This window comes from Leucopleurus acutus, assembly GCF_964270905.1.
Source record: "Leucopleurus acutus genome assembly, chromosome: 2".
NCBI lineage: Eukaryota > Metazoa > Chordata > Mammalia > Artiodactyla > Delphinidae > Leucopleurus > Leucopleurus acutus.
Genome location: NC_139143.1, coordinates 136,860,511 through 136,887,712, shown reverse-complemented (window position 1 = coordinate 136,887,712; position 27,202 = coordinate 136,860,511). Strand labels below are relative to the sequence as shown.

Below are 27,202 nucleotides of genomic sequence, written 5' to 3'. Positions count from 1 at the left end.
AGTTTGAAGAATGATACATAATCGAAGTGAAATGGAAGTGCTGAGAATGATATTTATTTCAACTGTTTCAAAAGTAGAATATGATAGTCCCTTACAGTGTTTAGAGAGGTTGCTGTTATCAGCAGTATTAGCTATTTTTGATAAATCAAGAATAAAGACGAGGGAGAATGATTAGTGCCAAAACTGACTAATTCTAAATAATTATCTCTAGAATGCCTAAGTAGGTGTTTTGCTATAATCTTATATAACAATATGTAATTTGAGGGATTTCAGAAATGAACATCATTATTAATGAAACAAAGTAGTTCATGATCTATTCTTCCTTTGGACTTTCAAATGCCATGTCTTGTATCTTATGAATATAAAAGCCATTATCTGTGTTACCAAGAAATATCCACTATTGTTGTGTCTCCCTGTTATGATATCATACTGTTCTTTCCAGCCAGAATGGGTAGAGACTATGGTATAAAAAAACTTTGTTAAAATGTTATTACTGTATATTTGTTGGATTTTCTTTTTCTTTTAAACTGATATATTTGATTTTTAAGTTTCTAAGCATTTAGGTCCTTTGCACTTTCACATACAGGTGTGTTTTGATGCTTACATTTTGTGGTCAGATGGCCAATTGTTTTACAAATCAGCTTGCCATTTAGATGGTCAGTCTCCCAAAAAGCTAAGAGGTTATTCCTTCAAGTGGTCTGCTGGGTGTGTTTGTACAGTTCCCTAGAGGACCATATTATGCTATGTTACACAGAAGATTTTTTTGTCATTTGGATTATGTGTTTACAGATCTTGATATCTCAGGAAATCCATGAGATCAAAGTCCTTTTGAGTCTTAGGTTTTTTTTTCTTTTTCCTAGAATACTTTCTAGGTCTCGATTGTTTGGGAAGAGGTGTGATAAAGCTGAATATTTTTCTGAAGAAGGGGATAGTTTGTAATCTCCTAGATCAGTCTTTCTGGGATCAAAGTAACTTAGGCCAAAGAATGATGATACTTTTCAATTGGTGAGTGTGGAATTGGATGAGACAGAATCAACCTGAAGGTCTGTGAAATTTACCAAAAAGTAGTGGAAGTGGAGGAACAGATATAAGGGATTACATCCTATTTGATATACTCCAACTTGCTGTTTCTGCCTATTTCTGGACAGTATTTTCATTTTTCCCCTTATTTAGATGCAGTTATACTATAACTAATTAGTCTTACCTTTGCAGTGAAGAGAGGAGAAGATAACCCACTCTATTGTTTTTAGCTTCTCTAGGACCAAACGTTTACTGAATGCCTATTTTGTGGCATAAAGTTGATTGTGACAAACGGTTGCCCTAGAGAATTTCTAGTCTAGTGAATATTTTGTCTTGTACATTCTTTTTATTGCATTTAGGTAAAATTCTAGGAGCAAAGTGTTCTTTTGGCTGAAAATCTATGCCTTCTGTTTTTATCAGGAAACCCCAGGGCTAGCCAGCTTTGAGCATTAGCTAATTGACAATATTGGAAAAAATATCAGCTCCAGAACCAAGTCCCTTTTCTCATTGCTTGGAAACCACACAGAATTATTCCTTAATATAGTTCCATTTCCACAGAACTAAACTGAAGGTGAATGGATGACAAAGAAATGCTTTAATTCATAGATAATTATGAATGAATGTAGGTTTACTTATATAGGTATTCAAACTCAGTGACTATTTTATGTTTATCTGTAATAGATATTATAAAATAATAAATATATACTATATTTTATAGAGTAATTGATTATTAGAGAAGACACTCTAGTTGGAGAAAGAACTTTGGAGTGAGACAGCCAAGTTTGAATCAAGCCTTCAGGGATTACCAGTTTTCAGCTTCGAACCTTCCTTTCAGAACGTTTCTTTACGTGTACAATGGGAGATAAAAATATGTATCGTGCAAAGTTGTTTTAGTACCTGCAAAGCTACTAGAACACAGTGGACCCTTCACAATTGGTAGCTATTTGCCTTTTGTTGTTAACTTATTTTTAAATGAATATTGAAATGCTATTATGAGCAAAAGATTGCAGGAAGATACTATGGGAGGAACGCAAAGAGAAACAAAATAAGATCTGTGTCTTTGAAGGAACTTTCTACAGTTTGGATGGGGAGATAGACACATTTGTACATCAAATAATTCTGAAACAATCCAAATATAATACATACAGAACAATGCAAAACCTTTATAGGGCAGAAATGTAGTTCTGAAATAATTTTTATGTCACAAGGATGGAAATTCTATATTGTCATTGGCCTCTCTCCCAATCTGTATTTAGAAATCTCCTCCCTGGATGAAGCTGTAATAGAATACTTTGTTTTTTGAAGAAAGACTTTATTTTTTAGAGTAGTTTCAGGTTTACAACAAAATCGAGAGAGAGGTACAAAGATTTCTCATACATCCCCTGCCCCACACATAAATAGCCTCCCTCAGCATCAGTATCATTCACCAGAATGGTACATTTTTTTTACCAAGGATGAACCTGCATTGACATTCATCATCACTCCCCAAAAGTCTATGGTTTACCTTAGGGTTCACTCTTGGGGCTGTACATTCTGTGGGTTTGGACCTCTGTATAATGACATATATCCATACATATATACAGAAAATACTCTGTATAGTACCATACAGAGTATTTATACTGCCCTAAAAATCTGCGCTCTGCTTAATAATCTCTCCCACCCACTCCACCTCTGGCAACCACTGATCTTTTTATTATCTTGATAGTTTTGCCATTTCCAGAATGTTATATAGTTGAAATCACACAGTATATAGCCTTTTCAGGTTCGCTTCTTTCACTTAGTAATATATATTTGAGGTTCCAATAAAATACTTTTAATAAAGTCAAAGATGTTCTTGAGAATCATTATCAATAACTAGTGTTATCAATAACTGGTCCAACTGCAATAATAGGGCTGTGCTTGTTATTATCATGAATTGCTTCAACTCAATTCTGTATTATCTCCAGTAGGCCCCCAATCTCTAAAACTGTATCTTTAAGCTGGCTCCTTATGTAGGAAGTACTCAGATGTAGAGGTAGTATGCCTACTCAGATGTAGGCATAATTAGAGGTACTCAGAGTTGATCACTACGCTGCTTGGGTGCTACAGTGTAGTGGGTGCCTTATCCCTGACCCATGGCAGACCTGACTGATTTTTTTTTTTTAATTTTTGGCCTCACTGCGGGGCATGTGGGATCTTAGTTCCCTGACTAGGGATCAAATCTGCACCCCCTGCATTGGAAGGTGGAGTCTTAACCCCTGGATCGCCGGGGAAGTCCTCAGACCTTACTAATTGATCACGGCATTCTTTCCCATTGAATGCAGCCTCACAACCTGGCCTCCACATTTCAGGCAGTCACAACAAATTGATTTGATTTGACACCTGTGATAACACCTGTGTGTCATCCCGACCTAAGCATTTCTTAGGAATTTGAGAATGTCCCTGCTCACTCTCTTAAATGAAGGCAGATTTCTCTAGCCCTGTAAATCTGTATTTAGGAAACTTGACCTATTATTTATTTCTGCATTTTTCCCCTTTTGATCTCATTATATGCTTGAATTCCATGAGATCAACTCCGAAAACATCATGGAACATCCTGGTTCACAAACATTGGTGTGCATCATAATCTTCTGAAGACTGGTTACAGCACGTTGCAGGTCTCACCATCAGGGTTTCCGATTCGGTGTAGCAATCTTTAACCACAGGTCCAGAACACTCTTTAGGAAATACAACCACAAGAGGAAGTATAACCTGGTGATGCAGGTTTATGCAACCACACTTGGAGAACCACTGGTGTAGTGAAAAGAACACAGAATTACAGACAGAAAAGCCCTGGGGCATCATTACTAGTGCTCTGACTTTGAATGTTTCCTAACCTATCTAGGCCTCAAATGTTTATCTATGAAATTTTCTATGTAATAAAACCTGTATCATGGAATTATGTTAAGCATTACATGAAATGATATTTCAAGCACTTAGTGGAAATAATCCCTCAACAAATGTTTATTCTCTTTGTGTACTTTTTTTGTACTTTGTAATCGAAAAAAAATCAGCTTGAGCATGTTTTTGGATACTGTAGAGAAACAGAGACAGAGGCAGTCATGTATTGTTCTTGCTGTTTCTTCTAAGAAATGTTACAGATTCTAATCTTCACAAACTCATTCTATGGTATTTTAAAGATAGCTTCTCTTTGCTTTGAAAATCTTGCCTTAGGTCCTGAGGAGAAAGTTTTACTTTATTTAAATTTAGGAAAGTGGACAAATGGTAACTTAGTAGGGAACTGTGTATAAAAAACCAAGGAGCCACACTGAGGCTGGAATTTCCCTATTTACAGGGAATACTTAAAAATGAATGTGATTATGTCTGTTACACTTTTTAGATCCTCCAAGGGAGTGTACTATCTAAATATATGTACCAGATTGCATTGCAAGTGCAATGCCATTTACATTTTAAATTATAATTTGTTAATTTACATGAATTACCCTGCAAAATACTTGGTATGAACATTTACATCTTACAGGCGAGGAACTGAGAAACAGAAAGTTAGAAGGAATTGCCCAGTGATGATGAGGAAACTGGCTTATTTTAGATCTCAAAGCACAGACTCCTGATAAATAATTCATTCACTTAGGTCATTCTCCTATTTGATTGCTCTTCAGTTTACCAGGGTTTTAATTTGTTTCCAATAAGTATTTTCACATACAGATTTTGTAAACATAGATTGCTATATTTTTGTGCTTAGTAATCTTAATAAAAAGCATCCAGATTACTCTTTAGGAAATATAATGCTATCTGTGGCAAAATAGTTCTTAATTTTCATGCAGTGCTTCTGGACGGTATAAATGATAGCCTAGAATGGAAAGGAGAATTACTATGCTTACCATAAATCTCCTTGACAACAAGCTCAATGTTTTGAATACTGAATCATTTAGAACTTTATGCAGATTTAAGGGTCTTTCACCTTAGCATCTCAATTTTTTATACATATCTGGGTTTTTCATAGGTAATTTTCAAAATCACATTAAACATTATCCGTATATGTTTTTGTCATTAACTCAGTTATATTTGCACTGTTTCCCTAATTTTTATCATCATCATCATCACCACATTTCTCCAATATTTACTGAGCTGTGAAAAACTGAAAATCAAGTTCAAGAAACATTTTGATTAGTTTACCATAGTGAAGCTCCTTATTGGAACTCCACTCCAGAACAAAGGAGCGATTCACACATCTTGGGTCTTCCCACCTAAGGGACATGTATTGCTGCTTGGATAGTTATCATCCCCCCAAATGCTTGTTTCTCATTTTGAAATGAAAAGAAAGCCCTCTCAGCATATAGTGTTCTGTACAGATTGCCTTCTTGCCTTTGGCGGAGCTCCTGTTTCTCCTGTGAATCATGCCTCCACACACAGTGTTACCATTGTGCTATCTGAATCCTGCTGGGTGGTGGTGGCAGAGCTACTCCACTGGGAAGGTCACAAGTTCATGTCTGCTTTTCCTTCTGTCTAGCAAGAAGTGCTCCAGCTAAGCAAAGATAATTGCAGTATTCCTCTGCATATTGAAGGTTAGACTTTCAGTGGTGTCCTAGTAGTGGTGGCTAAAAGGCCATTAGAATTGGTGAATTCAAGACAAGTCTTAATCCTCGCCTTTGCTCTGTTGTTCTGAACATGTCTTTCAGCATCCTTTGTAGTGGCCTTATGAATGAATTTGCTTAAGGAACCTGATTGAGGTGACTGAGAAGGAGACAGATGGTGCTTAATTGGAGCACAGAGTAAATTGCTCTTGCTGTTTAACTAAGTGACCTTTGTTTATTAAGTAGACAAGTATTAAACGCTTATTATATGTCAGGCACTATTTTGGGTGCCGGCATCAGTGTGGAAAATAAAACTAAAGGAATCTGTCCTCATGGGACTTTTATTATAGTGGGAGTGACAGATAATAACAAAGTCAAGAGAGCGATAGATGCTGTTTAGCGAAGAAACTGAGTAAGGTGAGAGGAAGGATGGGGTTCTTTACAGAGGATAACTAGGGAAGACCGCTCTCAGGAGAGGATGTGTAAACAGGTCCCTGAAGGAAATAGAGACGGAACCATAGAAAGCTCTAGAGAAAGAGCTTTCCAAGCAGAGGTAAAAGCAAATAGCCTCTCAGGCGAGTGTGTGTAGGCATGTGATGAGCCACGTGTAAACAGCGTTTATTTGAAATAGGGATGTTTTGTTAATAAAGAGCATACACATATGTATAAAATACATTAAAAACTATTACATCAAGAAAAAGAGCCATTGCCATTTTAAGGATGTGGTATAAGGAAGGCATAAAATAACGTTTTCTGTTATAGATCTTTTTCCCAGTGGGGCCATCACAGGGTTAAAATGGTATATTTCACACATAATGTACTGTAACTGCTTTTTTAACAACTGAAAATGTACAGAAAATGCTGTTTTGACTGTCTATCTTTAGTCTTCAGCTGTTGCTGTCACGATTCAGAAATTTGGATCCCTGCTTTAAAAGGCACACTTCCTTAGCTGTAAAAAATAATCTGATGGAATCTACAGCTGTAATCATAGGCTGTGATTTTAGAATACAAATCACCTGCTATAAAGGGGGTAGGGCATTTCTTTTCTTTTCATTTGATTTTCATTTATGTTCTCAATATGCCTTACTTTGAGTTTGTTTGTATTCTCATGAAGTTGAAATTTTCTTTGGCTTCTGTGCTTGACAAGTGGTGCCCATTAATTTTAGTGGATACTGTACCAACTGAGTCCCAAAATGTGTCTGGAAATCCAGAAAACTGAACCAAGAAATGGTGCTAGGTGCAGATTGGAAGGAGGAATTAAAGAATTCCTAGATTTTATTTTGGCAGCTGGTGTGAAGTGGCACCTTCGAGGATCTTCTAAAAGTGGACCTGCTTTCCAAAAAAAGAGAAAAATTAGAAGAGATTAAACAAAAGCAGTATCATTAAGAATTTGGTCTCCCACTTCTAAAATTTCTAAATTACCAAAAATAAGATGAAAATATTGGTTATGGCTAATGTAGCACAAATGAAATGGTTTAAAATCTGCGTGTAGAATTTGCAAAACTAGTATAGATTTCATACCCAAACGCTGTTTGAAGTAATCTCAGCCAAGAGAATGAAGTTTCTAACCTGGGAGTCCCCAGAATATAACTCTTGGGAGTGTCTATTAGAAGCTAAAACAGGCTAGAAATAGAATCATAGGAGGATAGTTCTAGCTTTAATATTTAAGATCCTAAAGAAAGGGAGGAATATAAGACAACTTTCTAGTTTTTAACTACACAGGAAGGTCAAACAAATTCTCATTTTGACTTGCAATGAATGAACACACTAAGGTACGTTAAGCCAATATCTTCTCTTTCAAAATTGACTTAAAACTGATAAAGGTTCATTCAGACAAAATTATTTTAAAAAAATAACTCATTAGTGAAATTTATGGCTGCCTGGGTGAAACTAATCATTTTTGTTGCATATTCAAATTATTTTGTACTATATTGAAATATGACATTTATAGAGAAGCAGATCTAGTTTCAGGATATAACATAATTGGAGCTAACAGGTTTTTATACAGTTGATTATCTTTAGGGCATATCCTTATGCTTCTTTCTCATTTTTCCTTTGCAATGCTGTATAGTGGATTAAAGCATGAGTTTTGAGTTTGGTGACTTTGGGTACAAATCCTTACTGACTGGGTGATCTTGGGTAATTCATCCTATGTTTCTTTAATTCAGTTTCTTTATCTGTAAAGGGTATATTGTATATTTCAAAGGGGTTTTGTGAGGTTTAAATGTGAAAATAATGTATGCAAAAGTGCCTAATACATAGTCCGCCCTCAATAAATGCTAGTGATGTCTTATTCTTCACCTTGCTCTCTCTTTCCCCTTCTGCCTCCCACTTGAGAGAGGCCTGGAAAAGATCTTTTTCTCACAGCCCTCAGAAGGAACCAACTCTGCCAACACCTTGATTTTGGACTTCTAGCCTCTAAAACTTTGAGACAATAAATTTATGTTGTTTAACCATTCAGCCTGCGATACTTTCTTACAGCAGCCCTGGCAAACTAATAGAGATTTTGGTACCAGAGAATGGGATGCTGCGGTTACAAGTACTTCAAATAGGGAAGTGGCTTTGGAATTGAGTTGTGGATAGAGACTGGAAGAGACACTCGATGGAGGGAGGGAGATGCAAGAGGGAGGAGATATGGGTATATATGTATATGTATAGCTGATTCACTTTGTTATACATCAGAAACTAACACACCATTGTAAAGCAATTATACTCCAATAAAGTTGTTAAAAAAAAAAAGAAAAAGCCTAGATTGCCTTGAGGAGACTTGGTAGAAATTTGAATGTTAAAAGTACTTCTGTTGAGCAGATGGCAATGAGGAACATGTTCTTGGACACTGGAGGAAGACGATCCTTGCTATAAAGTGGCAAAGAACTTGGCTGAAATGTATTCTCATTTTTTTTGGATGGGAAGTAGAAATTATGAGTGATGAACTTGGGTTTGTAGCTGAGGAGGTTTCTAAGCAAAGTTTTGAAGGCACGACTTGGTTTCTTTTTTTTTTTTTTTGCTAATACTAAAACGCAAGAGTAGAGAGATAAATTGAAAAAGGAATTGTTAAACAAAAAGTAACCAGGACTTGAAGACTTGGAAAATTCTCAGCCTATTCCTATTGCAAAAAAATGAGAAAATATGTTCTAGAGAGAACATCAAGGGTGTAACTGGACTACTGTTTGCCAAGGAAATTAGGCATGTGACTCATGGATCCAATCAACTATCTTAGCAAAAGTCAGGAATAGAGATGTGGTTATGCAGGAAAGATCTGTTGGGGACTCCTGTTTGATAGTTTGGACTCCCATGAATTGCTCAGGAGGCCAACAAGATTTTTGAGAAATTTATATCAAAGGAAACATTGCCAGCTTTGACTGAAGGATAGACAGGATGAAATGAAGGAAGGCTCTCAGACTTCTGGGATACCATGGGCAGGAAACAGGCTGATATCTATCCAGCTGCAAACATGTGTCATCCTTCAAGGAAAGTGAAGACTGACCTTGAAGGCAATTCAGAGGCCAGCAGCTGTCCCCGACACCACAGGCCCACAGGACACAAGCCCCTGAATGTTGGGCAGCCTCCTCCTCAGTTTCAGAAGGTGGGGCCACCTTCTTAGTTTCCGAGAATGGAGCCATCTCCTTGGTTCCAGAGGGCAGAGCCCTCACTGCTCAGGGCTAAGTGGGTGGGACCACCACCCTAGTGAGCCCAGAGGATAGAGCATTGAGCCAAAGAGGATTATTATCAAGCCTCAAATTCTAATGGAATTTGTCCTAGTAGGTTTCAGACTTGATTGGGACCCTTTTCTTCCTTAAAATTTATCCCTTTTGGAGTGGGAATATCTATCCTATGTCTGTCCCATCATTGTTGTGGTCTGATTTTATAGGTTCACAGATAGAGAGGAACTTTGCTCCATGATGAATCTTCCCTTAAGTTTTACACATAACTGATTTGGATGGTTTAAATGATTTTGGACTTAGAGTTGATGACAGAATAAAGACTTTTGGAGACATTAAAATGGGTGAGTGTATTTTGCATGTGAGGACATGAATTTTGAAGAGTCAGAGGGTGGAATGTTATGGGTTGAAATGTATCCCCCGAATTCCTATGTTGAAGTCCTAAATCCCATTACCTTAGAATGTGACCTTATTTGGAGATAGGATTGAAGAGAGGTAGATGTCCATGCAGTGACACACACAAATACAAACAAATACAAACAAACAAAACCCCTCTCATTTCAAGGTAACTTGATCACCGTTACAGAGGTAATCAAGTTAAAATGAGGTCATTAAGGTGGACTGTAATCCAGTAGTACTGGTGTTCCTATAAAAAGGGAAAATCTGGACACCAAGACATACATAAAGTGGAGATGATGTGAGGAGATATAGGGAGAAAATGGCTATCTACAAGCCAAGGAGAGTGGCCTAGAAGAGATCTTTCCTTCACAGCCCTCAGAAGGCACTGACCCTGCCGACATCTTGACTTTGGGCTTCTGGCCTTCAGAACTGTAAGATAATAAATTTCTGTTGTTTAAACCACCCAATCTGTGGTACTTTGTTATGGCAGCCCTAGCAAACTAATTAATATACCTCTCACAAAGTTTCAGTCTAAGTATTATAAAAAAAAAATCTAATATGTGTTTCATAAGAAAAAGTTGAAGGAGCTGTAGTTATTTAGGAGGGAAAATAAATGTGTTAGAGGATACATCTTTGAAGGGTATTCAGTTGATTTATTCATTGTAATTCGAGGTGACAGAACTAAAATCAATAGGAGGACATTATTGAGAGTCAGACTTTGGTTCAATAGAAAGAAAAACTACTTGCCAGTTATTATTAAAATGGGACTGAAATCGCCTGTGCCCCATTTGGAATTCACGGAGAGTTGAAACAAGAGGTTTTTTGTTTATTTGTATTTGTTGGTGTGTATCACTGCATGGACATCTACCTCTCTTCAATATTAAAAAAAGCATAGGCTGAGTTAGGAGCAAGGAATAGGCACTGACAGGGTAGACTAAAGGGAAAAAACTTCCTGAAACTCTGTACAAAGAATGCATCCATATTTCGTCTTGTAGGACAGTCAGGATAAGAATAATCCACTGTGAGACAAGGAGAACTCCAAGTACAGAGCGAAACAGAAGAGAACCTGGTTTTGACCTCCTTTAAAAGGAGATCAGGTGAATGAGGAGGCAAATTAGTTTTGAATATTGATTAGAATTAGGCTGTGATAGTTGTGCCATTAGACTTTAAGTACCATGAGGGCAGGCATACGTCTAGCTTATTCATTGCACTTTTCCTCAGACTAGCACAGTGCTTGACTCATAGTTGACATTTAACTAACACCAGTAAATGAATAGATAACTGTTGATTCATATTCCTGGGTTTTTAAACATTTGTTTAGCATGCACAAAACACTTTCTACACTACCAAATGTAAAATAGACAACTAGTGGTAAGCAGCCACATAGCACAGGGAGATCAGCTAGGTGCTTTGTGACCACCTAGAGGGGTGGGATAGGGAGAGTGGGAGGGAGGGAGACGCAGGAGGGAAGAGATATGGGGATATATGTATATGTATAGCTGATTCACTTTGTTATACAGCAGAAACAAACACACAATTGTAAAGCAATTATAGTCCAATAAAGATGTTTAAAAAAAAGGTAAATTTTAATTAAAAAAAAGTAACAGTAAAAAAAAAAACACTTTCTAGTTGTGCGCAAGAGGTTTAGATAAAGAAGCTAACACATAAAAAAATATATTCAGAGAAAACTCTAATTCAAAAAGGTACATGCACTCCAGTGTTCATAGCAGCACTGTTTACAATAGCCAAGACATAGAAGCAACCTAAATGTCCAGCGACAGATGAATAAAGATAATGTGGTACACACACACAAACACACACACACACACACACAATGGAATACTACTCAGCCATAAAAAAGAATGAAATAATGCCATTTGCAGCAACATGGATAGACCTAGGGATTATCATACTAAGTGAAGTAAGTCAGACAGAAAAAGACAAATATCATATGATATCACTTATTTGTGGAATCTAAAAAATACGATAAAAATGAACTTGCTTACAAAACAGAAACTGACTCAGACATATAAAACAAACTTATGGTTACCAAAGGGGATTGGAGGGGGAGATAAATTAGGAATTTGGGATTAAAATATACACACTACTATGTTTAAAATAGATAAACAACAAGGGCCTACTGTATAGCACAGGGATATATACTCAATATCTTGTAATAACCTATACTGAAATGAACAAACAAAAACAAACAAACAAAAAATAAATTATGGCCTTTACTCTCTAAGAGCATAAAATATTTTGTGTGGCACATACATACAAGAAAGGAATTGTAAGTCTGATGCTGAAACTTTCTCAGAAAGTGTACTATCATGCCAGTGATGACTTACTATATATGTATAGAAAAAAAGATTCTTCAGATGCAAAATAAATTTAAAAAGTTAATTAAAATAATTTAAAAACTGATTAAGGCAGATAAAATTAAAATTGCATGGAGCTTTTTAGAGTTGTGATTATGTTAGATTATGTTAGTAACAAGTGTGCAAATTTCAAGCAATAACCCAGGCTTACCAAGGAAAATAGGCAATCATATTCTTAGCACATTGTACCTACTCAGTAAGTGTATCTTTGAAGAGTGTATGAATTAGTAGAAATAATAGAGAGAAGTAAAGAGAAGGAGCAAAAAGATCAGGTTTCTTTAAGAGGTATTCATGGTGCCACAGCTGGCAGTGGGGAAAGAAGATACAGATTGAGAGGCTAGGAGATGCAGAATGGGAGTCACCTAGAGTCCATTTCTAGAAGGGGTTCTTTCAATAGCCACAAAAAGCATGAAACCTTCTGCTGTGCCTTGATGATAGTTACTGCCCCCCACCCCGCCCCACCGCCTTGCCCCAGTGGTGGCATGGAGGACTAATCACTGCAAGAGTGAGCTTTGAAGATGGGCCAAGATGCAAGCCCCAAGAAGCAAAGAAACAGCAAAGTCAAGAATGTAAACACTGGGGGGCTTTGGAAAGAGCACTGATTAATTAAAAGGGTTATAAACTATAAAATCAATTTGAAAATTTCAGATTTTGTAATTAATGTTACTGCTTGTCCTCCTGCTGATTTGTGGGTTCCACATCAACAGATTTAATCAACCACAGGTTGAAAATATTTGGAAAAAAATCAGAAAGTTACAAAAAGCAAAACTTGAATTTGCTGCATGCTACCAACGATTTACACTATTTACGCAGCATCTACATTGTATTTAAAACGATTTACGTAGTATTTACATTGTACTAGGTATCATAGGTAATCTAGAGATGATTTAAAGTATACAGGAGGATGTACATAGGTTATATGCAAATACTACAGCATTTTATATAAGGGACTTGAGCATCTGCAGATTTTGGTATTGTGTGGGGTCCTGGAACCAATCCCCTGTGCATACTGAGGGACGACTGGTTCTATTAAAGGTTCTGGTTCCAGGCGAGTTGGGAGTAATCACATTCCATTTTGTTTCAACCACTGAATACAGCTTTAAATCCTGGATGAAATGCGTGGATTGCTATTTGAGAACTCTGAAAAGTAAATACTAGTGGGCAGATTGGGGAAGAATACTCAATTGTTAAAAAAGAAACAACCTAACTAAAAAATGGGCAAGAATCTTGAACAGATACATTACCAAAAAGGATATATTGATGGCAGATAAGCACACAAAAAGATAATCACATTAACCATTAGGGAGATATAAAGTAAAATCAGCATGAGATACCACTACACATCTATTAGAATGGCTAAAATAAAAAATAATGAAAAGAGGTGCTGGTGAGTCTGTGGAGCAACTGGGAACTCTCATAGAGTGCTGATGGAAATGCAAAATGAGGCAACCATTCTGGAAAACAGATTGACATTTTGTTGTAAAGATGAATGTACACTTTCGCATGAGCCTGCAATCCTACTCCTGGGTATTTACAATAGGGGAAGGACAGCATATATTTATAGAAAGACCTATACATGGACGTTTATAACAGATCTATTCGTAATTGTCCCAAACTGGAAACAGCTCAGTGTTCTTCTATGGATGAACAAACTGTGGTACATCCATACAGCAGAATACTATTTGGCAGTAAAAAGGAATGAGCTATTAATAAATGTAACAAAATTATAGTGATGGAGAGTAGATTAGGGCTTGCCATCTTTTAGGAGTGGAGGAGAATATGACTATAAAGGTACAGCACAAGAGAGATTTTGGGGGGTGACAGAACTGTTCTGTATCTTGATTGTAGTAGTGGTTACATGAAGCTATACATGTGTTAAATTTCATAGAACAGTGCACCAAAAATGTTAATCATATTGTATGATACATTTAAAAATAAAACAAAGGAAATAAAAGAGTAGCCAAGGGAACTTTACAAAAAATATATATATATATATATATATATATATATATTTTTTTTTTTTTTGCAGTACGCAGGCCTCTCACTGTTGTGACCTCTCCTGTTGCGGAGCACAGGCTCTGGATGCGCAGGCTCAGCGGCCATGGCTCACGGGCCCAGCTGCTCCACGACATGTGGGATCCTCCCGGACCGGGGCATGAACCCGTGTCCCCTGCATTGGCAGGCGGACTCGCAACCACTGCACCACCAGGGAAGCCCCCAAAATATATATTTTGTTTAAAAGTGTTTGCTACAAAGCTCAGCATGCTTATATAAATATGTCTCCAGTCTTGAATTTTACATATGCTAATATTACAATGTTAATGATATGAAATATTTATATGAAATTAAATTTGAGTTAATTCTTAACACTAGTCGCTCTTGGTAGATAAAATTCTATTTTCTTAATTATGAGTCAAAAAGCCATCATTATTAATGTTACTGAATTTAAAAAATTTAATATGAATAGATTTAAAATTAACAAAATGTGTAATAAGTAAATAAATCTTGAAATTAAGTGAGCCAATCTTGATCTAACCCACTATTTTGGAAATATTTTCCATATTGATATGTATTCTGTACCCTTTTTAGACTCATGCAATTAAAATATTAATTTAGGAAAATTTTGTTTAGCTTGCAAATGTATACTTAAACAGAAAATGGATCCCTGAAAATTATTCTCTTTTTAAGAGCAGTGGAATGAATTTGACTTAATTTTCATGTGTGCTGTACTCTTTCTATGATCTCTGTAGTATCATAATTAATTGGTCTTACAGAGATAATTATTTACATTTAAAACTTTAAACTGTAGATTAATACTATACCATTTTTTCTTACATATTTCATAGAAGACTGCTGACAGGGTGGAAAGTAACAAAAAGATGAAAGCTCATTTTAGAGAAAGAGGTTTTCCCAAATGTGCCTTTGTACTTAACATATATGTTCCTAATATCATATTCATTTGAAATCACCCTTTAAGGTAATTTGCTGACAGGCTAGTATTATCTTTGGGAACTGGAGTACCCTCTTTTGATGCAGATTTTAAAACACCAAGGGAAGAGTTTCTCTCCTTGCATATAGATATCTGACTCATCCTTGCTAATATATCTTGATGTTAACAATGACCTGAGAAACAAAGAGAGGAGCTCCCTTAGTTTTTTTTTGTCTATGCAGTCTCCCTTCATAGAATGTGCCTTGTGAAAGAAGCACCTAATTACTCTGCCAAAACCAGAAAGCAGTGTGAAGAGAGGGCATAGCAAGTCTGTCCTGCCTGTATACCACCAAATGAACAGAGATTGCAATGCATAGGTATTCTGCTTTTGCATTGCAGTGAGGATATTAATAATAATATAATAATGATGATAATGACAATAATAATTTTTTAAAGAACAAAGAAATGCTAGTCAAAATGGCAAAACATAGCCAAATGGCTATGATTTAGGAAGTTCATTTTGAAATCCTGTGTAAGATAAAGTATAAGAAGTTAGGATATTGACTGGACTAGCTTTCAAGACAGAAAGAAAAATCTGAGACTAACAGGAGAACATGATTTGGGGCAGTACCTTAATTTTCTATTCATATTTTCCATCAATAAATACTAATCAATCAAGACGCAATCTCAGGCTCTGGAGATACAAAGATAAGTAAAATATTGATAGCTTAGGTCCTTAGAGAGCTCATAGGTTAGTTCAGGAGACAAATGAAAATATGTACTATGGTATACTATGAAACATTCTGAGAGATGAATCCAGTGCTTGTGGAGTACATTAGGCCATTGTGTGGGCTTCTGCTTTTACTCTGAGTGTAATGTGGAGCCACTGGAGGGTTTTTGTTTCTTGAATAGGATAATCTCTGAGAACTTTATGATACCATGCTCAAGCATTTAGAGTACAGGCTTCCCACTTCCTTTCTAGGATTCAGGTGACACTGAAGGTGGTTAAGGCTAAAACTGATCTTTCTGGAACATCAGTTTACTAATGATGAGTAATTAGTTGTATCATATGGATAAAAGTGAAGCCTTCATATCATCGTATAAAAATAACACGCTAGATAACTTCAGACTCAAAGCATTTAGTACTTGTGAACATATACTTCTAGTGACATGACTAGACCACCCTAGGAGCCTGCATTCCCTCTGCTGTCTCATTAGGTATCTTCTGTTTTAAAAAGCTTGGTGTAGGATCAACTCCTTAAATGCTATGCAATTTTGTGTCTTGATATTCTCATTGGAAAATGGGCAAAATAACGTGCATTCGGTCTACAAAATTTAGTGAGTATCCACTCTGTGCCAAACTCTGTTCCATGTTCTAGAAATGAACAAGACTCAATGAACAAGACTCAACCCAGCGGCCATGGCTCACGGGCCCAGCCGCTCTGCAGCATGTGGGATCTTCCCGGGCCTGGGCACGAACCCGTGTCCCCTGCATCAGCAGGCGGACTCTCAACCACTGCTCCACCAGGGAAGCCCAGTCTGGTTACCTTTTAAGTTTTGTATTTCAATTAGCTGTCTTTGGTATTCCTAAATGTTATTTAGAGTAGGTAGAATTAACCGACTTTACATATTTTTGAGAATTCTAATTCTTAGGATGATTCTCAAAATTTCTTTAACTGGGACATTGGCTGTCATAGTAGGCAAAGAGAGAATAATGTGAAGTGTCACATAATGTCACGTAAGTTGACAGTAAGAATTAGAAAGTAATTATAATAGTACCGCTATGCTGCTTTAGGTAAGTTTATGTCAACATTTCCTTATCTGAATCCCAGTTCACATACTAAATCTGGGTGGTGAAATTTGCCATAATTTTGAGAGCCATTATTTTTAAAAATCCCTAAAATGCTTATTGTGTTTTGCAGCCTTAAAAAGTGAATAAGACTTCAAATTGCTATTTCATTTTTTTGCAAATAAGTCACTCTGAATATTGGCAGGTTCACATTTTCTCACATTCCAGTTTTATATCCCATTATTGTTGGAAGAAAGTCCTAGCTTTGTTTTCATAATGCAGTAAATAATAGCTTTAACTATATTTTCTCTCATGACATTACTAACAATTTATTCTCAAATAGAGCAGTTAAAATATCTTCAAATATATAAAGTGCGTGTGCTAGGGCTTTGCTGGACAAAATGACTATGTTGACCTCTCTTATCGTATAATGTAAGAACATTCAACTGGGAATCAGAAAGCCTTGGTTTTAGCTTTTGCTCTAATGTCAACTACAAACAGGACTTTGGACAAGTCACTGAAGTTCTCTATGTCTGTTTCCTTGTCTTTAAAATCAGGAGCCAAACAAGGTGATTACTGGGATTCACTCAAACTTTAAAATTCCATGACTTTGCCTTTGTTCATAATATATTTTAGGGTACTGTTGCAATACTTATATCCTTCCAAGGCAGTACCTGTAAACTTGGAGTTTAAATCCTTCCTATTAAGTTTAAACCATGTCCCCCAAGGGCTAGAGTGGGGTTTATTTTTTCCTATACACAGGTCATTGTCTGCTCTTATTCAGCCCTTTAGATATTCAGCCAGAGTATATGACATATGTAAATGATTTTATAAAGGTGGAAGTTCTCACGCCTTAGAGGAAAAAATGAATTTCTTGCTTTTTCACTGAAGTCTTACTGTGAATCATTCCTGACTGTCACTCACATTGACTAGCCCCAGTTCTGTTTTGCCAAATTTGTGTGAGATCAGGCTGGCCCTAGTAGTAGACATTGCAGGTACAGAATTTCACAGCATCTGTACACTTCGAGCACTAAAATATTCTTTTTACTTCTTTTAAAGTGTAGAAGCTGCATGCCAGTATATTTCTAAATGATATTTCAGGTTACAATGATCTGATTTGGAACTTGAGACATTTTTTTGGACTCCCCTGCCCATATGTCTCACTGGCATGCCCTTGTGAACCAAGTACACACGCACTAGCAAGTAAAGATACCCACACACAGACACTGTTGTGTACACCTACCTGCACATGCATGCGTGCACACACACATGCATGATGCTTGACTTTGGACCCTGCAGGTGTGACGGGGAGCATTCATCTCTCCTGGTTGTTACCTCCATTTCCATTCTAGGGAACTTTGACTTTCAGAAGTGACTTTACATCTAACAGAGAGTGGCTGCTGTGGGCACCTCAGGGACAATGAAGTTAAGCAGAAGAATGAGGGCAATTTTTATTGGATTAAAGATTAGTCTTTAAATTCCTTAGGGGAATGAACCAAATCTAATGTTTTCCTGTTAGCTGACACTTTCTATATGGATGTGGTTTTGGATCTTTTGGGGGGGAGAGGGAAAAAAAAAAACTTCAGCAAATCAGCTCTTTCATTCAGGAATGGAATTTGGGGGGGCTGTTTTAGCTAGGCTTTTTGACAATCCCTGATTTAATGTTTTCACTGATGATGAGCGTGGCTTCACAAATGTGAAAATCTGGGCAATGGAGGGTGTTGTTGAGGGGGAAACAGAGTGCAGTTGTTTAAATAGTCCTGGGCCAATAAGCATTTGGTAGGTGGAGTTACTGTTGTGTGCATTACAGAGAAAGATAATTCTGAATGAAGACTTTAAACATCGCACGTGCTGGATGGGCTCTGGTTCTGCTCTTTGTGCAAACAAAAATAGGTGACTGGGCTTTGCTTACTATCCATTAGTGGATGCAGCATGTTTGAAAAGATTTTTTTTAAAAATACATGCAAAGGATTTATCAGAAGCCCTCATGAATATTTCATGAGTTGATACATTCAGCTGAATGAATTCAGCGAGTGTCAGTGTGTAGCTTGCAGACAGACCTCATCCACAAGGAGGCTACTGACATAGGAAGCACTTTGGCGCATTTTCAGAGGCAAAGCCAGGCTGATAAAGCTCCTTGTGACAGCCTGACTTGCCATTCTTCGATTATGCAGTTCTTGCTCTAAGCAGCTCCTACACTGGAGCCACAGCTTCCTAAATTAAACTGAGAACAGTTTGCAGACTTACCAGCCTCCTAACCTGCAGCTGTGTCTCTGCTATGTTTGAGGTTTTTGTTTTGGATGGTGAAAGCCAGCACTCCATTTAAGACATGACAGCAAAAGATTCTTCAAAAGAACTTACTGCTTTTGAATCTGAGGTTTACATAAAGACTTTCAAGGAGCAAATGCACTTAGAACTTGAGCTTCCGAGACTACCGGGAAACAGACCTACATCTCCTAAAATTTCTCCACGCAGTTCGCCAAGGAACTCACCATGCTTTTTCAGAAAGTTGCTGGTGAATAAAAGCATTCGGCAGCGTCGTCGCTTCACTGTGGCTCATACGTGGTAAGATGGGACTTGGAGGTGTCTGGAGTGCTTTTCATTAGCAACAGTGATTTAGAAATGTAGCAAATAGGACATTTGAATTTTGTTCATAATACAGAACACATGTGTGAGCTGAATGGCGAGCAGGTCAGCTGAAGAATACATAGTGCTCTGTGCGTTAATATCACTGTGCCACTAGCTGTTTCCAGATAAAATGAGCCTCTCACTGTAGAGAGTCTTTAAAATTACTGCTTTAAAAAACAAACACCTAGCTAATTCTAGGGCAACCGAGTATTGAAGGAGTTATAAAAATTCAGTTTTTTTGTTTAATCTCTGTTGAGGTGATTGCTGACTTTTTTGTGTGTATCTTGCGGTTGTTGTTGATGATGTTTTTTAATAGTATATTTTTGGTACAGGGATAAGTGATTCAATCTTAGTTTGGATTCATTTCTTGAGACAATGTATAAAGTCAAACTTAATTTACAGCATTGCCATTTTTTGTAGTATGTAAACTAGTGGTTTTGATTTATCGCCTCTATCTTTACAGTACTTAAGGCAAGGGAAAACTAAGTTCCCACTTCTGAAATTACATGGTTAATTAATTTTATTTATGATTCAAATTGCTATTATCTTTAAGAAATTCTTGTTGTAAAGAAGTGACATAAAATTTATAGATAATAATAAATAAATTCCCAATTTACTTGGGAATGCCCAAGTAAATTCCAGAACCCTCTGTAAAAACTGTATTGAGGCTGCCACCTTTAATATATATGTTATGTACAAGAGAGTAGCTTCCTTAAACCAGTATAATAACCGAATACAGGGAAAAACACAAAAGAAATTTTAAAACTTTGATAGGCCTTTTCAGATTTCTTTGAAGGTTATATTTTCTTTCAGATTAATATACCTTTCAAAATTGGGTACCTATAATTTTTATTTACCAGGGACCATAGCAGTGCAGGGAGCTATTACCTCTTAAAGACATTTCTAGCACAGGGATTTTGACTGCATACTAGATTGCCAACCAACATTATAAACTGAGGATATCTGGTTTTCAAAAATTAATATTTACTTGAATTCTGTGTTTTTACTCGTCTGAAATGTTTGTCTGCCTAATCTACTGCACAGTATATTGGCAAATTCAAGTTACCCCTGGAAATATGTAGCTTGCCTTTGATGGACACCACATGTTAAAGCCAGTACACATACTTTACCTAGCTAAAAATGATATGGTTATTTTTGTTTTCTGACAATGCACTGTTGTTCACATAATTGCTTTATTGGGGAACATTTTTTGGTCATCTTTTTGATGAGTTAAATCTTATTATTTAATTGTAATCTCATATTTGTAGAGTCCACGTGGTTAGTTTTTCAACACCTACCAGTGGTAGCATTTAATAAATAGAAGGTTTTTATATAAGTATGTAGTGATTTGAGGAAGTCTTCTGTCTCATGATTTACCCCACCCCTAATGTGTGTGTGTATTTTCACATAGTTTGCTAAGTAGTGTAACTGAATAGGAGAAGGTATATAGGTATATTATTAATTAGTTCTCATAAAAGGAATAAAGTTGAGAAAACATATACTTAGATAATAGACTCATATGTTTTACTAGTTGGGTTAATAATTTGACAAGAAGGATATTTAATTTTAAATAACTGATTTTCAGATAGTGGTAAATCTTCATAAAACCTTGGTAATATTTCCTTATTGTAGAGTTCCTGAATATAATAACATGACCTTTCTTTTACTTAGAATAGATTTTTGATGTGCTAGGAAGGTAGAGCTATAAATACTGAATTTTTTCTTTTCAAAAGAACCCAAATTTTAAAATGACTAAAGAGCCAATTTCACCCCTGCATTATACAAATTTTCTTGCAGCACATTACACAAAGAACAATTAAATGGTATTTGAGGTAACTTATGCTATTAAAGTGATCTTTTTCTAGCTAAGTTAAAAAAAAAATTCTGCAAATTGCTAAAAAACAAAACACATGACTTTAGTATGATGTACCATAATATAGGTTTAAAGAATCCACTAACCACCAAACTTATAAAATAACTTTAATTATGACCATGATTCATTTTCACCCATTTTTACCTACCAACTCACACACTCTTCTTCTTCTGTTTCTTAGAAAAGTTGTATCACAGTTTGTTTTAACTCCTAAGTCTATATTTATATTTATTTCTGTTGTTTTATCTGAGTGCATGTTTAATATTTTTCAAATTTATTTTCATGAAACATTCAATGAAAATTTCTTTTCATAAAATACACACATATGTATTTGAATGACTTTTTCACTAATCCTAAAAATTATGTGCTCCTATTTTTAAGCATCATATGTAATTTACACGAGGAAATAAGAGCATAAGTACTTTATTTTTGCCTCTTTGTCATGATGAAATGTAACCATTCTTTCACGATCAACAATTGGTATTTTCCAAACCTTGCATTTAAGTTAGAAATTCCAAGATATGCACTTAGAAGTCTCCAAAAACATGTTATTACTTTACAGTAGATATCTTTTAAGAAGACTGGATTGTTTTGATTCCAGCATTGAAATTAAAGTAATTTTCATGATGAAGCTAAACAATGCAGAGGATGCAGTTTATATCTAAACCCACTGAACTTTTTTTTTTTTTATCTTCAGTTATTTGTAGATTTCATATTTTGGTCAGATGAATGTGTAGTTCTGGTTTTGAAAACCCAAGTTATAATGAAGTGTGGATTAATGGTAGAAGATTTAAGAAACACTTGTGAAATACTGACTCTGGGATTATTTTTAAAATATCTGACAAATAGTAAATATTCAATGTGTTGTCGCTAATCAGAGTATTTACACAATCCTAAATCTGGAAGGAATTTGGGTGATTATCTCATTGCTTCCTTTTACCCTTGGGCAGGACCACAATTGCTCCATCTTTGACATATGGGAATCTGGCCTATTTTTAAGACTCTGGAGAAAGCAGTTCTATAACCTCACTTAGTACACAGTCTTACTACTTCATAGTCCAGGTATTGAATTATATATGTATTATTTATATATATATATATATATATGTAATTTTTGGGGTCTTCAATGGATATAAAGAAAAAATTTATAAGAACTTGCATGAAAATAAAGATCATTATTAACCAGTCCCAGGATTTTTTTTCACTCATCATGTATAATTGAACACTGCTGTGAGCAAGAAAAGTAAAAAATGCTGATACAATCAGCATGGATTCCAACATCTACTATATTTTAGGTTCTTTACTAGAATATTCACATGTATTATCTCATTTAAGTTTCATTTGGGGGATAAGAATACTCTAAATTTGTGTTCTTTTCAATGTTGCTTGCTGCAGATATAAAAATGTTCTGAATTGCTTTAGCTTCTTCCAAGTTTTTCTACTCCATTAATGATTATTTTGACTGTGTACCATTATCCCAAATTCCTAATTTCTTCTTCGAATTCTGAAACCAAGAAGTGGACACCAAACTCCATGTTAGCTGAAATGAGACAATATAGATAAAAAACATATCCTACACTGCAAAGTGTCAGTGGAATGTTGAGCTTTGATGAGTGGGGAAATTAATGCCAGAGTCCTTAAGGTCGACATATTATTGATCCCTAGCCCCAAATCAGGGGTGATGACTCCTGAGACATAACCTTATCTTCCTTGTCTTATGGGGCCTGCTTGTTCTTGACTGGCACTTACCACATGGTGTTCAGCCTTGTCAACCTTCTCTCCTTTGCTCACGTTCCAACCTCAGTCATCAGTTGTCCTCCTTTATCAGCAAGCAGCATGATGCTCTGTGACGGAAGCTACTGGTGATGGTCCTGAGTACATCCCAGGCCTACCACACTGCTCTTTTTTTTTTTTTTTTTTTTTTTTTTTTTGCTGTACGCGGGCCTCTCACTGTTGTGGCCTCTCCCGTTGCGGAGCACAGGCTCCGGACGCGTAGGCTCAGTGGCCATGGCTCACGGGCCCAGCCGCTCTGTGGCATGTGGGATTTTCCCAGACCGGGTCACGAACCCGTGTCCCCTGCATCGGCAGGCGGACTCTCAACCACTGCGCCACCAGGGAAGCCCCCACACTGCTCTTGAAGAGCAGATGGATTGGTGAGCACCACTCTGTCTGTCTGTCCCTGCTTGCGCATGGTATATGCTTCACAGAGGACAATATGCTTTCAGAGTTAGTATTAGAAAGAAGACTTAGGTTTTTCTTCCTTTTTCCCATTTAGTTCTACCTGTACCTCGGAAATATTTCCTCATTTTATCAAAGGTTCATGAAATGTGCACTTTTGTGCCTCATATTTGACCACAAAAGTATTAAAAGGCATAGTTCATACTCTAAAGGAGCTTACCCCTGACAAGACAAAGCTAGAATAACTGGAGAAGAGTAAAATGAAAGTGATGAATAGTATATGCTTAACCTTTCTCTGAACCTTTAAGCACATTTACTGTCTTACACAATTTAGTCCTAGTTTGTTAGCTAAATCTACTAAATCTGTGCATTGTGTTATTCTTAAATTTCCTTGAATTATTTCCTAGCAGTATTGGACATTTTTTAATTTAATTTTATTTTTTTGCGGTACGCGGGCCTCTCACTGTTGTGGCCTCTCCCGTTGCGGAGCACAGGCTCCAGACACGCAGGCTCAGCAGCCATGGCTCATGGGCCCAGCCGCTCTGTGGCATGTGGGATCTTCCCGGACCGGGGCACGAACCCGTGTCCCCTGCATCGGCAGGTGGACTCTCAACCACTGCGCCACCAGGGAAGCCCTGGACATTTTATTGAGAAATATCTGTCTTTAAATATTTACTGATTCAACATTTGATTGAACGAAACATTTGTTGAGAGCCTACTGTGCTCTGGGCCCTACTCTGGGAGATACAAAATGAGAAAGATAGAGCACTTGCCTTCAAAGAATGCATATACCCCTGGAAGACACACTTATGCATTAATAATTAATCAATAGTGTATAAATAATACTGTTGAAGAATAACACTCAACTTGTCATAAGAGCAGCAGAAGAAATAAATACCGCTAGAAAGTGAGTCAATGTGTTGGGGAAGGTTTGGAGAGGAGATGACATTTGTAGAATGAATAGGAGTTTTTGAGGAGTGGGCAGGAGGGCATTTTTTTTTTTTTTTGCCAAAGAAACAATAATAGGAAAATTCCATAAGCAAATAACAGTAATAATAGCTCACACTTATTTTGGCGCTAAAAATGCATCTGGCATTGTTTTAAATATATTCGCTTATTTTGTGCTATAAAAGGCCCATGAGTTATATACTGTTACTTCCATTTTATCAGAAAATGAATGAAGCACAGGGACGACAAGTAATTTGCCCAGGATTACACGGCAAATAAGGGGCTGAGTTGGGATTTGACTCAGAGCGTGGGGGAAGGTGAGCAAAGTTCATTGGAGTTACAGCCTAAAGTGCAAGGTGGGAGAGATAGGAAGTCAGACTCTGCCTATAGATTGCAGCCATACCCTAGGGCTTCCAATGTCATGAACTTGGGGCTTTATTCCATCATCAGTGGGGAGCCACTGCAAGGTTGTGAGAAGGGGATTGCCATAAATAGCTTTTACTTTGGAACGATGTTTTGCACTCCATTGTGGAGAGTGGATTGGAAGATGAGAGGATTAGAAGGAGGGGGAAAAGGGAGAATGTGCATTTGAGAGATAATGACTTCTAATTATTGTGTATATCCCAAAACATCAAAAACGGCTTATGACATTCTTTATGACTTAAATTATGGTTTATGGAAACTGGGAGGGAAGTATGTAAATTTGGTATCCCTTGCATTTATCACCTCCAGCATGATGCTGTGCATAGTTCTAGTTGATGCACTACTTCCAAATGTATCAATCTTAGCGAAGGTGCTTGGGAGGATGGGTGCATCTGGGGAAAACCTAGTAGCTCAGTCCTCATTTACTAGGGGTGCTTTGTGTTGTGTTTTGTGTATAATCCTGGTGAGTTTTTTACAAAGATTATTTTAGTCCACAGTCTGAACTCAATGCCAGTGGAAATCTATGCCTCATAGCGTGATTCTATTGCTTTAATCAGAGCAAGCATTCTCTCAGTAATGCAAGTCTATAAATGGTATTTTCCTGGCCTTTTAGTGTCCGCAAGTCTTCAATATATTGGATTTTAAAAATACTTACTGGAAAAAGGGCTTTGTAAAGTAATGATGACAACCCCCCAGGACACACACCGGAAGGTGGCCCAGCAGGCATGCCTGCTGCCCAACTGCTAAAGTCTAAGCCCTTTTGTGAAATTCCATTTGCTTTCTTTTCCCATTCTTCCTTCTTTTGTTGTCTCCTAGTTTTTCTACTTGGATGTTTATGGTGCTTCCTTCTCTACCATCACTGTCAAGACGTCAGCAACATTATACTTGAGGCATTTAAATGATTCCCGGAAAAGAACCTAAAGTGCTTGCCATGATTTACAGGGCCCTACATTATCTGGCTCCATGCTACCTGTGACCTCATCTCCTATTCTCCAGCCACGTTAGCCTCCTTTCTGTTCAACAACCTTGCATGTTTCCACTTCCGGGACCTTACACTTAGTATTGCTTCTGCCTGGAAGTCTAGCTCCCTAGATGTTGACGTGGCTCACTCTCTCACTTCTATTCGGGCTTCTACTCAAATATCACTTGCTAGAGAGGCTTCTGCTGACCCCTCTGTCTAAAAAAGCACCTTTCCCTTTTTTGTCCCTTGTTCTGCTTTATTTATCTTCTTGGGTCTTATCATTACCTGGAAATACATTACTGGAAAAGACATGCTTCTTTGTTACGTTGTTTTTCTCTTCTATTGTATACCAACCCAGCAGAATTGCATGAGGGCAGGGATTCTGTCTTGTTTACTATATCCCAGGCACCTAAAGAAAGGCTGGCGCTTGGTAAATATTTGATAAAAAATAAAAGAAAAAATGAATATTGTTCCTATGTTCTGTTCCTTATTCTTATAGCACTTTCCTTTAGCCTGTTATGAAGGAGGAGAAAAGGAAGCTTAGTTGATACTCTACAAGCATCCTTACTTCATCCATCTCTTAATAGTTGTGTTCCCTTTCTGCCAGTAGGGCTACTCTAACTTGCTTTCTATTTTGTGTTCTATGATACTGTAGATACAGGTTTAATTACAATATCTCACTAGAGGCTAAGTGTTTTACATGGTAGCCTATTTAATTAAGCCACTGTGTACAAATCATATTACCTAGCCTGTAGTGCTGTAAAGTAAATATTTGTCTGTAGCACTGTACAGTTATTTATTTCGGTGTTCTTCATGTATCAAACAACGCAGCAGGTGTTTCAGCGCAGGGAAGCTCTACATATCTCTTAACTGTCTCAGTGGAAGTGTTGTACAGAGGAATATGTTATTTGGCCTTTAACATATCTGCATATTATATATTAGAATGCTTAATTATCGATATTTTCCCACTGACGCAGCATCTAAAAAATATTGACACTGAGCTTTTGATAGAATTTCCCTGGGGAACTTGGAAGTAAGAGTCCATGACTTGCAGAGTGAGGAAATTGTGAATTAATAAACCTGTATTCTGGAAGAGACATCCTCAGGAGTGAAAATTTTCACTTGGTCCTGTCTCATTTTTTTCTGAATTGAGAGGTTGGGACCTCTGTCACTCCTAGTAATTTGTTTGACAGAGATATGTTTGAATCCCACTGTGTACTTTAAGTTAACAAAATAAAAGTAATTTGTTGACCTTCTCAGATTGCTTCTTGCTAGAACTTAGACATTTTCTCTTTGAGGGAGAATACGAATGACTACTTCTCTTGACCTTTTGTGGAAAAGAACACTTGTCACTCGGCATGCACCCCTGACAGGCCTAGCTTGCCCCGCTCCTCCTCCCTATACCCCTCACAACTCCAACTTCTGCAAATTACACAGATTGGAAATAAAGGGGTAGGAGTA

The 27,202-nt window shown here is 36.9% G+C and overlaps 1 protein-coding gene across 2 annotated transcripts in view; it reads left to right on the top strand.

Annotated features, from left to right (window-relative positions):
* PDE4B (phosphodiesterase 4B) overlaps positions 1-27,202 on the top strand; it is a gene marked incomplete at its 5' end in the record, with an annotated part of 486,456 nt that overhangs the window by 65,787 nt on the left and 393,467 nt on the right. Inside the window, one exon of one of the 2 annotated variants that reach the window (XM_082833869.1) lies at positions 19,060-19,295. The exons of the other annotated variant lie outside the window; for it this stretch is intronic. Coding sequence (XP_082689995.1) covers positions 19,060-19,295 — 236 coding nt within the window. Of the gene's footprint in view, positions 1-19,059; positions 19,296-27,202 lie in introns of those variants that run through there. 2 annotated transcript variants of the gene reach the window in all.